Source organism: Sinohyriopsis cumingii, chromosome 7, assembly GCF_028554795.1.
Source record: "Sinohyriopsis cumingii isolate HCF-2022 chromosome 7, ASM2855479v2, whole genome shotgun sequence".
Lineage (NCBI taxonomy): Eukaryota > Metazoa > Mollusca > Bivalvia > Unionida > Unionidae > Sinohyriopsis > Sinohyriopsis cumingii.
In genome coordinates this window covers 59,036,609-59,051,340 of record NC_142967.1, presented here as the reverse complement: position 1 = coordinate 59,051,340, position 14,732 = coordinate 59,036,609, and the positions used below count along the sequence as shown (strand labels likewise).

Below are 14,732 nucleotides of genomic sequence, written 5' to 3'. Positions count from 1 at the left end.
TTAAATACAGTAGTAAAAGTATTGGACTTGTGACCAGAAGGGTGCAGGTTTGGTTCCCACCATTGGAACAGACATGAACAGATATATGGTGTATCCTTGGACAAGGCATTTTAATTGCATTTGTACACTATAACCTTCGTAGTGTTTATGCACGACAAAACACCATACTATACCAAAAATTTTAAGTTAAATCACCTTGTCACTTTGCTAAGGTTACAGTAAAATTCTTCACTTTGAAACAAAGATACTGGAGACTTTCTTAGATGTGATTTTCATTCTAAAGCGGTTAAGAAAGACTGTACCTTTAGACATTCCTTCAGCTGCCAATAAGCCTGATGCTCTGGCAATTTCTTCCTGAGCACTCTCAAAAGTTGGCTTCTCCTGGGACACTGTTAATCCTTTCATTTGTTTGGCTAGGTCTTGGGGATGGTGGAACACAAACAGATGATTTGGACCAAATGATACTCTAGGAAAGAAAACAAATCTTTTTTAAGTTCTTGTTTCTGACAAAATCTATGAATTTGAAATAATTCATAATGGAATGGGTACAAATTTAAAATTCTGTTTATCACAAAAATAATAATAAAAATAATAATAATAAAATAATAATAATAATAATAATAATAATAAATACTTTATTTAACGAGGGTAACTCAGTTACAAAACAGAACTAATCTACCTTGAAGCCCTCAAAGATATATGTACGGATATATACAGAGTGCAATCAATGCCCATCTCACACATACATGTTTACATAAATTAGTTAATATGTACATAGAAATTACAGACCCAGACAAGTTAATAATACAAATCAATTGTAAACACACTAACTGATGAAGTTATTATCAGTGTTCACTGGCCAAAGTTGCATAACATACTGACATATACTGATATACAACAACGTAGCCAGAGGAGGTCACAGGGTACAACATTAGATCATTATTGAGATTAAGATTTCATCCATTTAACATACCCAAAGTGAAAAGCTGACATGCTAGAACATTCTTTGACTTCTCTTGGGATATCATTCCATATAATGACCACAGGGTATTGAAAACTGTTCTTAAAAAAATTCTTCCTTTGTTATTGGAATGAGGAAGTTTTGGGCTGTCATTGATCTAAGGTTTGGAATGCTACTGGTTCCTCTGCATTTAAAATTAGCTTTCAAGTAAACTGGGGTGCATATGACAGAAACTTTACACATCATTTTGGCTTTCTATTGGTGAACTCGTTCATGAAAAAATAGGATGCTTAAAGCATTGTCTCCATAATGTTTCCAGGCTGCCTATCCAGTACTATTGTACAGGCTCGTCTTTGTGGCAAAAATACTTTCTTTATATTAACATCATAAGTATTTCTCCTTATGATATGACAACAGTAAAATGTGGCTGAATGTACTCTTGTAATAAGTGACATGGTACTGTTTTTAAATGAAAATACTTTTTTTTTCCTAATAGCCAAAGATAGGAGTTTGCTTTCTTTGTAATGAGAGTTATTTGATCAGACCAAAGTAAATTACTGTTAACAAGAATACCAAGAATTTTGTTGATGGAAACCGCTTTCAGTTTTTCATTATCACAGAAAAGGCTGAAGTCTTCTGTCTCTTATTTCACTTTCTTTTCCGTGTGTTGTTATTAACGAAACTTTGTTTTATTTGTATTTACATCCATGCCGTATTTCCTTGCACCATTTGTTAAACTTTTTTAATGCCATTTGAAGATTATTTTCTAATTTAATTTTGCAGCTGTGTTCAGCAGGGAAAACAGTATTATCAACATACAGATGATGCTGTATTTCCAATCCATAGAGGACAATCATTTATGAAAATAACAAACAAACGTGGTCAGAGTACAGATCCTTGTGGCACACCGCAGCTTCTAATTTTATTTTCATATTCATGTCCATGTAAAGTCACTTTTTGAACTATGTCATTCAAGTATGAAGTAAACCATTTTTGAGCTGTCACTAGATTGGCAGATATTTAATTTTTCTAGAAGTTCATGAACAAGAAGTGTTTTTCGAAAATTAACCATAACACTCCCACTAACTTTCCTTCACCTAAAGCAAGCAGCAATGTGTCAACCACTGATATTAGAGCCATTTCACAGGAATGATTTTACCTAAAACCAGACTGGTTATCATGCAGAATTAGTGGTCACTGAAATAAGTCATAGAGGATTCATGCACATGCTTTCAATTAATTTTGAAAAAGGTGAAAGGATAGAAAGGGAAAATTGTTCAAATCGTCTTTAGCCCCAGCTCTTTGGAGTGGAGTTACTTTTACAGTTTTCTATAACTGTGGAAATTTACAAGTCTTTAGACTATAATTACATATAAATGCAACTGTCTCTCAATAGCAGGAACTGCTGCATTTGAATCAAAAGCCTTGGGCCTATCATATCAAGTCCTGTCAACTCAGAAAAATCAATATTTTGCAGATATTTTAAAACAAAAATTAATTTATTTCAGGAATTTCAAATCTATCATATTTTGATAAACTTTTGGCACAAAATCTTCTGAGATGAGAGTGACCTAATACAACTTTAGGTTCTTTAATGTTTAAGGCCACATTCACAAAGAAAGTCATTAAACAAATTAGCAGTTTGTAATCAGTCATTTGTGCATATACCATCAATTTTGTTTTTTATTTTTCTAATTCATTAAATAGTCTCCAAATTGTTTAAAGGTTTATCTTATTTTCATCAATAACATTTAGATAATGTGAAAAAACTTTTTTGCAATCCTAATCATTTTTTGTTACTTTATTTCTCCTAACTGCATGCTCTTCATTACCTGAAGCTTTCAAGAAGTCTCTTCTTTTAATAGCATCCAGCCTTGTTGATGATCATGTTTTATTCTTTGCATTTTTAATGGTGCATATTGATTGACCAATTTAAAAAATGTAAGTCTGTCCATAAATCTATCATCTATGTCTTCAAGTATTGCCACATATCCCAACAGAATCTGTTTCAAGTCCATCAGAAAGTTGTTGTTGTTAAAATATATAAAAGATATGTAAGAATTTGATTTCTGGACATGCTTTTCCTTACTTTTTTTCTAAGTTCTGTGTAAGAAGAATGGCATATTGGTCACTCAATCCAATATTAGGAGCAGAAACTTTAGAAACATCTTCTGGAGTGTAAGTGTAGATATAATCAAGAAGGGTTTTTGAATTTACCGTTATTCAAGTGAGTTCCTGAATTAATTGGGTCTTTCAAAAAGGTTGTATAAAATGGAACTTTACCTCATTAACCCCTAGTGATGAATTAATGTGTTATGAAGTTGTACCCTACTTCCGAGCTCTGTAGTGTCAAGGTCTTCAAGAAACATCAATGTCGGTGGTATTACAGAAAAGTAGACAGATGTAGCTCTACAACGAAGCCAAATAATCTGGAGTTTTTAAATGCATTACAAAATACAGAAAGAGAAACATCATTTTTGAGACCCAATTTTTCTTACACCAAAATTTTGCTGGTTGTTACAACTAGATTTTGTGTCCAGATTTCAGACTTTTTGGCCTGAGATCCAAAGCACACCAGTCTGAATTGCACACAGACAGGTGAACCTCCACAAGAAGAAAAAGTTTAAAATTAGGAGGAAAAAGTGGCCAGGACTTAAATATGATGGGTCCAATAAGCAAAACAAAACAAAGAAAAAAAGAACTTTTACCCTTCTGCACATATGCAAGTGAAACAGCCAATAAAAAAAATATCTTTTAACACAACCTGGCATCCGGCTAAATGAAAATCTCTTGGAAGCAGGTGTATTTGAATGTATTCAGAAGTAACCCCCAAAATGAATTTCAGGTAAAAGAACAAAAATCTTCAGGCTTGAATGAGTTAACAATGTTTCAGAAATTCCAAAGACATGTACATTATTTTCAGGTGATGTAAGTAAAAGACTTACTTGATCTAATTGTTCTCTAATTCCTTGTATATTTATAATGTCACATATTAATACCTTTTGTATTTATCCCTAAGTTCAAGATATTAGTTCTTGATTGGGCACTCAAGGAGGTAACAATACTTAAAAGCACATGAACATTAGCTGCAGCTGCATGATTTTTATCATTATTCATATTGGGCTCAAAAGCTTGCATACTGAAAGATATTTACAGGTTACTGCTGTCACATTTATAAATATGTGTATTATTATCAATGGTATGGGAAGTATCGCCAGTGGTAGATACATCTGTGTTCTTTTGCTCTGCATCATTGTGAACCTCTATTGTCCATTTGTATAATGTATTTTTGCCATGGTGAAGGAAAAAAAAAATGGTCAGGGTCTACATACCAATCACTTTCAGGTTCTTCTGCAATAAAAGCACAAAAGGTGTAGTAAAACAACTTGGAAACACATTTAAATGCCTTCAAAATGACATCATGACAATTTTTTATGACAAAGTGGTATCAATACACATTTCAGAAGGTTTCCACAAAAAGCCAACCATGTCTCACCTTCTTATGCCCCACTATCAAAGAAGGCAAGGTGGCTCATTGGTTAATGTGCTGGAACGGTGCTGATTCAAATCCAAATATCAGATCAGCCCTAGATCTTTACTTAAATGTTTCCTTGGGCAAGGCACTTAATTCCAATTGCCCTGGCAATATATAACCTACTTGTACTGCTTAACCATAAAACACCAAATCAACAATATCAACATGTTCCACTATTTGCTAAACTGAATCCATCATTTGCAATATAACTTTGCAAAGGCTCCTGTTTGATGCAAAATTCTTATCCCGAAGGTAGAATTTTCTCATCCAAACAAATGATTTGTGAAAACATTCCTGAATGAAGAATGAGTGAGGAAGTAAAAATGGAAAACTGACTCAATCATACTGATTCAACTTTAATACAAATCACTCATTGAAATTTCCTATCCTTCAGAAAGACCATACAATGTTTCAACAGAAATATCAACATTGAAAAAAAACCTCTCAAAATTAATGACAACAGTGACTGAAAGGTGAACTGAAAACAGCTTACACAATGATACAAACGTGAACTGGTCAGAAAGTAAAATCCATTTTTATACCCATAATTAACCCTTCTGTTCAGTGACTACCATTAAAATACAGCTCAGGACACATCTCCTTACATTACAACAATGTGTTATTAAAACGTACCACACTAAAAGCTTACAGTATCCATATATAACTGGTTTGGTAAAACTGCACATTGATATATGCATTTCAACTCATTATGCCTGCATGCCATGCTTATGAGGTAGTACCCTATTTCATAGCTCCGTGATATTGATGACAGACAAAAGTGGGTGGTCTTATATTAAAAGCTGTGATTCTACAGTGATATCAAATAAATTAAAAATGTAGACTTTCTGCTCACGTTAAAAGAAACAGTGGAAGCAAACAAACTGAGACAAAGAGTTTTTCGTAAGACCAAAAATTACTGGTATTGGAACAGCTTGTGTCCAGGTTTGATACTTTTTGCACTTAGATTGAATGCAGATTAGGTTGAACTGCACATGGACAGATAAACCTTTGTTAAATGTAGATTTTAGAGTAAATGGCAACCAGGACAGCAAATACATGGATCGAATATGCAAAAAAAAACCCAAACCCCCCACCCATATAAACGTACAATTTTAAACCTTTTGGCACAAACACAAGTAAAATTGTTACTCAAAAACATCTTTTCTACACCTAAGCATCCAGAAAAATGAAAATCTTCCAGAAATGAATGCATTTTGATGCGTCAGAAGTAACCAAGTAAATGCATTTCCCACTCTCATTTCATGCACAAAGGAAATGAATCTCCAGGGTAAAATAAGGTTTTCAAATTCAATATTTAGTGCCTAATGTTGCTCTTTAAAAGTATAAAATGATAAACAGCATCTTTCTTGTTTAAATGTATATCAAGAAGTGAGGCCAAGGTTTGTGTGCTATAAATTCCACTCCAAGTTGGGATTAAAAATCCATGATCACTGTTATTGCTGGGTATGAGATTACTGACAAGGTCTTGAGATCAAAATAACCCACAAAAATCAACATAATTGTTTAGAATATATGAATATACCAGTAAACATAGCGGCCAGCATTTGCATTTATGATGTCTTCCTATCTCTCATTGGCCATTTAGGATTCAGCTAATAAACTAGCACATACAACATCACAGAAGCTTCCAGAGAGCAAGTTTAATTTGAGGTAATATTTCCATCAGTTGGTGCAATATGGTTATTGTTTACAAGGGGCATCTGGAAGCACATGTATGGAGATATGACAGGGATATCCAAATGTCCAAATGTGCTTACAATGAAATATGGTAGTGGTGTTGAAAAACATGTGCACTGAATCAGGTAAGGGTGTCTAGATGTGCATGTTGTTGTCAGGTAAGGGTGTCTAGATGTGCATGTTGTTGTCAGGTAAGGGTGTCTAGATGTGCATGTTGTTGTTGTCTGCAGTTTAACGCCATTTCTCAGCACAAGACAGGCTCAACAACAGTGGCCATTACATATGGTGGGGAAGAACCTGGGAAAACCCTGACAAGAACCACTAATCCATGGGAAACTACTGGCAAGCTTCAGACACATAACCACACTAGAGGGTCCTGAGACTTGAACCCAAATAGACAGAGGTGACATCACAGTGGTTGGTAAAAGTGAGTGCTTTAAACCACTTGGCCAGTTGGGCCTCAGATGTACATATATCTGGGAAAAGATTAAACTAGACACAAAATATAATGATATCATCTTTGATTCAACCTTGATCAATAATTGATTTTGCTTGCATGAAGAATATTGAGATAATTTTTTTCTTAAATTTACAATTACAATAATGACATTTTCAACTTGAAACTGGGCTCAGGATAAAGACACCCATTTCAACAGGCATATTTTAAGGACTAAATGAGTTGCAATTAATATTTATCTTTATTACTGTGAAAGAATGTGCAAATGATGATGAAAAATAGAGATTTTGCTGGCTTGTAAGCAATCTTATCACAACAGTAGGTCATGTGCTGAAAGAGCTCATCATTGTTCCGCAATAAGAATACAAGTATCAGAAGGGGAGCCCCAAGTGGCTGAGTGGTCACTAAAGCCCTCACTGCTATGGATCATTGCCATCTCACCTCTGTTTGCATGGGTTTCGAGTCTAGGACTCAGCCAATGTGGGTATGTGAGAAAACTTGCCAGTAGCTTCTCGTGGGTCAGTGGTCCTTTCTGGGGTTTTCCTTGGTTTTTCCTCCACCATTTATACTGGCCGCCATGTATAGCCTGTCTTGTGCTGAAAAATGGTATTAAACCCTACAACAACAACAACAACAACAACTAGAGTGGAAAACATGATCATAAGCACACAGGAATGTGAGAGAGTAAAATTTGGTACATGTTAGCAACTTATGAGGATTTATTATTATTTACCTTTTGTAACTTTAGCATATAAATTTTGCCATCATTTTCTCAAAAGCACTTTCTTCAAGGATAACGTTACTTACCATATGTGATGGGACACAGTATTTGTTGGGACACCATACATTTATTTTAAAAGTAATTTTTTTTGCACTGTATGTTCTGGAACACATCAGGTTTTTTTTGTATTGTAAGTTGTGGGACACCTTTTAAATCATTCGAAAATTACATGTCGGAAAATGCACTCAAATGTAAATTTTATTAAAGAAAACTTTAAAAAAGAAAATGCTGTGAGTGTTGTTTGTTTACACTTTTCTTCCTAGATGCAAATTTGCTAAGAACAAGGGTTCTTGTAAGAATAATTCATCTGAGTATATGAGAACAAGTTCAACTTTTTCTGTTTTAATTTATGCTTCAACAAAGTTTTTTTAAGTTAAATGTCAAGGTTTATTTGCAGTTCATGCTAATTACACTACTTATTTTGGAAAAATAACTACTGATGAGCACAGTATAAACTATTCACAGTAATTACGTAAAAATATATTCAGAGAGAGAGAGAGAGAAAGAAAGAAAGAGAGAGATACCGGTAGATAGTGACAGTACAGTGTGATCGATAAACGTACTAATTCTGAAACTGAGCATCTTTTATTTACACAGCAGTGATATCTGACATAATCCAATTACTGCTGAACAAACTTGAATGCCGCTAATTTATTTAATTTAAATCCTTCAATCTGTCCACATTCTTAATTGCCCACTCAATCTCCTCAGGCTCAAATCCATCAAATTTGTCCTCTTCACTGTCGCTGCCAACACATTCATTATCTCTTATGATACTGTCCTCACATCCATTCAAGTTACTGTTAATACCACAAACTTTGAATGATTTTCGGATCAGATCTGACTTGTCCCGAAGTGATCGACTGCTTTCACAATCCAGTCCTCAACTGTCTGTTTATCTGCACTCTTAATACAAGATGTGTTGTCATTTTCCTTGGAAAGGCCCTCTGCTGCTTTACTAATAAAATCTGTCCAGCTTTTCCTCATGTCCGACTTGACTGGTTTATTTACACTGATGTCTAGTCGCTGTAGCTTGGAGGGGCATCCACCCAGAATAACTGCAGGCACCATGTTACCCCTTCTCAAAGCCTGTTTTACAGCATCTGTCATATGGGCCCGGAATGAATCCATCACTAAAAGAGATCATTCCTTTCCTGTATATTTGAGATATATCTCTTTAATCCACTGCAGCATCACCTCCTCCTCAACCCAACCCTTCTTCTGCACACATATGATCCATTCTTTTGGTGCCTGAATATCATTTAGCTCCCTCACACCACAAAAAATTATCGTAGGCAGCAAAACATCTCCTGCTGCAGAAACTGCAAGTACTAAGATTAGATGCTTTTTATCCGCATCAGTTATGTGAATTCTCACACTTTTAACACCCTTCTTTTTGACAATTTATCCAGGAATGATATCAAAGAACATAGGAGTTTCATCCATGTTAATTATCATCTTGTCTTCGAAAGCGTCTTCTTCTCTTCTTGACTTTATGAATTCATGGAATAATTTTATTTTCTCCTCCAAATCTTCTGGGAGATGCTGGGCCATCATTGTCCATGAATGAAGCACGAGGTTGTCTCACTTTAAAAAATCTTTTGCCCAGTTCCTACTGGCTTGAAACTTAATTTCTGGACATTCACTTGACAAAAATTCCTTGGCGTAAATGCATATAGTAAAACAGGGATCTGCAGATTGCATTGGACGAAAACCCTCTTTGCAATTTTTCCATCTAACTCACTGACATATGATACTGGTCTCCCAATCCTTGCTAAATGTCCCCATTTATTCAGCTGCTGAGAAAAATCTATTTTTGACCAATTCACAGTGGTTGATTTGGGGATTTTGAAATGTCTTGATGTTACTCAAATTCCATACAATTTTGAGAAATTTAAAACTTCCTCTTTTTGCTTCAATGTAAAATGTTTGTAATGCCCTCACCTGACATCATCATTTTCGTAAGCATCATCTCTCTCCTGACACAGGTCTCCAATTTCGTGTCTTTTTGCTGCTGGTTCATTTTCTTTTACATCACACTCCTCCTCTCTAGCACACTTTTTTGGTCGACATATGGGCCTCTTAGGTGAAGCTTTAGGCAAAGTATTTTCTTTCCATGCAAGAGGCAAGGCCTCTTCACTACTTGAGTATCACACTACAAACATATCCATAATAGGGAAGATCTATAATGTGGTCTATTTTGTTTTATTTTTATTCCCCTTTATAAATGCTATGTACGTGATAACAATGACTGTGAGGAATCACTTTTGTGCAAATGAGTGAGAAGTTGTCATTTCAAAGTGTTCCATTGTTTCTATTTATATTCAAAATCCCAGTGAAAACTGGTAGAAAGAAATCAAAGCTGGCTTCTCCATGTCAGCCGACTTTGTATACATATGTATAGTTTTAAAAAAATCTCCACACTAAAAGGAATCCAAAGTCTGCTTCTGGGTCAGCCTGCTTTGTAATAAATTAACCTTTGTATTTTGTATCCTACTGGTAAGTTCAAACAATGAGTTTATGGCTGTTACAATGTGTGTTTATTCAACACCTGGGATTTCATTTATATGCCATCTGTAGTCATAATTGACACAAACAGGTTCAGAGTTCTTTAGTGTAAATAGTATACACAGCATTTGCTTGCTTTAATAATACTTTTTATAACCCATGGAATCAAAAGGATTGTCATTTGTACTCACAGTGAATGTATTTCTAATAATGATTTTAGTTTGCGAGATATTGTCATATTGTTAACCTGGATATATTACACTCTTGGTTATTTTGTACCTTACACCTTACACTGTGTCACGCATGAATGACAGGTGCTTTCGGGTTGATAATTCTCACTCTATCTCTCTCTCATTCGTGATTTGCAGGATCCAGTTTTCATTCTCATGACATTCAAACCTTTGAGGACAACCAAACATGATTCCTTTCTCAATATTCACATCAATGACCAATGTGTTGTGTTGTCTGACGAAAACGATAACACTATGGATGCATGCACTAACTATACAGAGTTCGTGGATATATTCTTTGAAATTAACTTGGTGCCCTTCACACTCACTCTATATATGTAATGTAAGCATTTCTAGCATTTCTTATGGAATCACTGATCATTGCCTGGATTATATTGGTGGCAATCCCCATGCAAAATTATATACTGTCACTGGATCCAAGTTTTCTCTAGAGTCTGCCTCATTAGAATGGAAAATGTCCTTTTAATTTCTGCATTGGAATTTGGCAATATCAATACAACTCTGCTGAGTACATCAAGAAGCTAAGTTGTTGTTGTTCTTGGGTTTAACGCCATTTTTCAGCACAAGATAGGCTATACATGGCAGCCAGTGTAACTGGTGGAGGAAGAACCCTGGAAAACCCAGGGAAAAACCATCGACCCACGAGAAGCTATCGGCAGGCTTTCCCACGTACCCACACTAGCTGAGCCTTGGACTCAAACCCACACAGACAGAGGTGAGATGGCAGTGATCCAGAACGGTCAGCGCTTTAGACCACTTGGCCACTCGGGGCCCCATCAAGAAGCTTAAGTCATTTCCTGTCTGTGTACAGATTCAGAGTACTGACTGTTTGCCAAAACTGCTCAAGACTGGTATGGTCTGAATCAAATTGGGGAAGTTCTTCTTTGAGAGTCAGAATGTAGTCCTGAATTTCATCTTCTAATGCAGTTCTCTCACTCTGGGTAATGTCATAAAATGGACCTCTCTGACAGCTTCACTAATGCAATTGAAATGCGAAACATAAGAAATGTGAGATGTACTTGCTGCTGATATACAGTAAGCAAATCCAAATATAATAATATATGGCAACTCTGATTATTTCTGTTTGTTTTTTATGCTGTGGTTAAGCAATCAAGAAAAATTATATGTCCATGCACTTTGATGGATAAAAGAACTTATTTCATATTTTCACAATAAATAAATGGTGTAACTCGTGAAAGAATATTTGTTTCGTCCAATCATTACATTGTAATTGTCACTTGTATATCCAATGCAATTGACTCAAGGAAGATTTCTGGCTCTGAAATATGATTGAATATGTTGCAGTGGTTTCATAAGGTTTAAATCCTAGAAATGACACTTCTTTCAATATAATTCTTTTGAAATTCAAATGAATCAGTTAAAAACAAAACAACCACTTGAGCAAAAGTTTCTCTTAAAGGTACTCATCATCGCTTTCAATTTATTGTCAGCCATGCAGAACTGATAATACTGTTTAAATGTTCACCCATCAATATACTGCTCTGGTGGCCTAGTGGTTAGAGGGTCCACATCAGATGTGTAAGGTCACAGATTCAAACCCTGGCTGAGTCATACCAAAGACATAAGAATGGTACAAACAGCTGCTTTGCTTGGCACTCAGCATTAAGAGGTTAAGTGTCAGAACTGGTTGGTCTGCTGTCAGAATAAAATGACTGGGTGGGACATCATTCTATATGTCTGCAGCATGATGTGCCAGTGTTAGACATTACTATAAACTGCCACACTGCAGACATCAGAGCGATATGACTGAAAAATTGTTAAAGCCATGCTAAAAATCCAACTCTCACACACACACACACACTCACTCATCAATGGCTGATAATGATCAAATATTGATCATAGGAGATAAGACAACCAAGTCCTACATAATCAGATTAGTTTTATTGCACTCCCATGCATCTAACATTACTTTCATATCAGACGTTTGTCCACAAGAAGCACTGACACTGTGATCATTATCATTAATATCACCATCCCTTAACAATAAGAATCAACTCTGGAAACCAATTATCACTTTACTTAGCATTATAGTTGAAAACAAAAACCAGGCATTGCACTGAACCCATAATATTCATATATTTTATTGTTATTATTGTTATTATTATTATTATTATTATTTATAGTCAAGATTTCTTATGAACAATAAAATAGTTACACTTTAGTAATACATATATGAATATAATATCCAGCCAAGCAAAGATGAGTTCTGCAAAGATGAGTTCCTGTCACAGAACTTATGGTGAAACTTTTTTCAACTAGGTTGAATATCCCAAGATTTAAGAAATGAAATAAATTTATGTTGAATTTGTGCCCCCATCCTGCCACACACGCTGCACATTGCAATAAAATTAAATGCTTTTCTGGAAATAAAATGAAACAAACTAACTTTGTACTGTTATCATTTATTCCTTCTTTCTTTCATCATGAATGATTTATTAATGACAAAAATATATTCAAGAACTCCATATATGGAGCATATACATCCATAATGTACTGTGTATCGCTTATGTCAGATAACATGACACATTCTTCACTGATGTGAATTAAAGAGAAACAAATTGTGTTTTGTTGTACTCAAAGGTTTGAATATGTTATCAGACTGAAAACTGGAACCAATACAATCGCAAACAAGACAATGGGAAATATCAACTGATTGCTTGAAGGCACCTGCCGTTAGCACATGACATGGTGTAAGGTGTAAAATAACCAAGACTGTATTATATTCAGGTTAAATATGAGAGTATCTCACAAATAAAAAACACTATTTGATAATACATTTACTGTCATTGCACAGGGCCCCAAGTGTCCGAAAGCGCTCACCGTTCCGGATCACTGCCCTCTCACCTCTGTCTGCGTGGGCTCAAGTCCAAGGATCGACTTGTGTGGGTATGTGGGAAAGCCTGTCAGTAGCTTCTCGTGGGTCGGTGGTTCTTCCCTGGGTTTTCCAGGGTTCTTCCTCCACCAGTTATACTGGCCACCATGTATAGCTTATCTTGTGCTGAAAAATGACGTTAAACCTTAGAACAACAACAACAACTGTCATTGTAAATGACAATCTTTTCCATAGCATGGGTAAAAATATTTTTTATATAAGCAAGTTATAAATGTGTACAGGCTATTTACCCTGCAAACATCCATGGCCATTTTTATCCAATATGACAGATGGCATACAAAAAGAATCAGGGGTGGTGAATAAACACAACATAGCAAGCTGACTTTGGATTTTTTTAAGTTTCCATTTTTTTTCTATATATAAAAAGTTGGCAAATAGAGAGAAGGCAACCTTGGTTCATCTTTATTGTTATTCACTGAAATTTTGAAAATAAATTGAAACAATGGAAGAGTTTTAAAGCAATACATTCTAGTGCTTTGTGCATGGACATTGATGATCCAGCATCTCCCAGAAGACACATTTTTCTCCCAAATGCTGCCCAAAAATTGTGCCTACAAAACTGATTAATGGTCTAAATTTGTACCTGTCATTATGATGAAGTTCTGTTTCCTTCACAATCTGGCTGCCATTGACAAGAATTTTGGCTTCTGGCTGTGGTGTAAGCGTAACTTTGTTATTGTTGTTTCTGACAACTGCATGCTCCTTTTGGATACTGAAATTTATGCAAGAAATCAAATACACATGTGTACAAAGATGTGTTCTTGGCCATGATCTTGGGATGACCTAAATGTTAGATCAACAAATCAGACTTGATTCTAACTACATTATATTTCATTTCTGTCAGATAGTTATAAGGTTGGATAAACTGATGTGTGTGCTTCCATTTTTGTATTTTTTCTATTTATTATTTGCTTATATATATATATCAACACATTCTGAACCCATATTAAACTTATTATTTTCATATGCATGGTACTATACCTGAAAGTGTATTTTTTGATTGAGAGATATATGCAGTGTATTTTAGCCATATGACTTTAAAAGAGCACAGAAGAAAACACAAACTGCTATTTGCATATTGATGTTCAAGTTCTAGTGAAACACAGGCTGGTATGTTTTCGTCATCAAATGATAACTTGCAAAAATCAGGCAGTGCTCAAAAATGGGTTAATGGTTATTTACCTATTAAAACGTGCCTGTGATTGTGCAAGAGTTTGTTAGCACAATTGGTATCAACACCAGCTATGTGATGCATATAATACATTTTTCAACTTGGACTGCAACACAACATTGAAACTACATGGATAAAGTGAGGGAGCATCTCAAAAGTCATAAACTGCTGCTGTCACTCAATGTACATCTAATATATCACAGAAGAAAGCAGTTTACAATTTTTACGCACCCACTTCACCTGGTAGCATATCTCCTGCATGCATGCACACACACACATATATATATATATATATATGTATACACACACACACCTCTCCCTCGATAACTCATGCACAACGGGGTCCACAAACACAGACTGCACTATAAGCGAGGCATGAGTTACCAAGGGACCTCCAAAAACTGAGAGAAAAAAATGGCTCTTATGTGGAGAAAACTGTTTTGGGGGGGGGGAGCA

At 35.3% G+C, this 14,732-nt stretch overlaps 1 protein-coding gene across 2 annotated transcripts in view; it reads right to left on the bottom strand.

Annotated features, from left to right (window-relative positions):
- Positions 1-14,732, bottom strand: part of LOC149795336 (kinesin-like protein KIF28) — a 206,148-nt gene that overhangs the window by 86,756 nt on the left and 104,660 nt on the right. For both annotated transcript variants that reach the window (XM_089965111.1, XM_089965110.1), the window contains exons 14-15: positions 13,689-13,817; positions 303-466 (exon numbers count right to left, since the gene is read on the bottom strand). In XM_089965111.1, the coding sequence (XP_089821237.1) occupies positions 303-466; positions 13,689-13,817 (293 nt within the window). The remainder of the gene's footprint in view (positions 1-302; positions 467-13,688; positions 13,818-14,732) is intronic.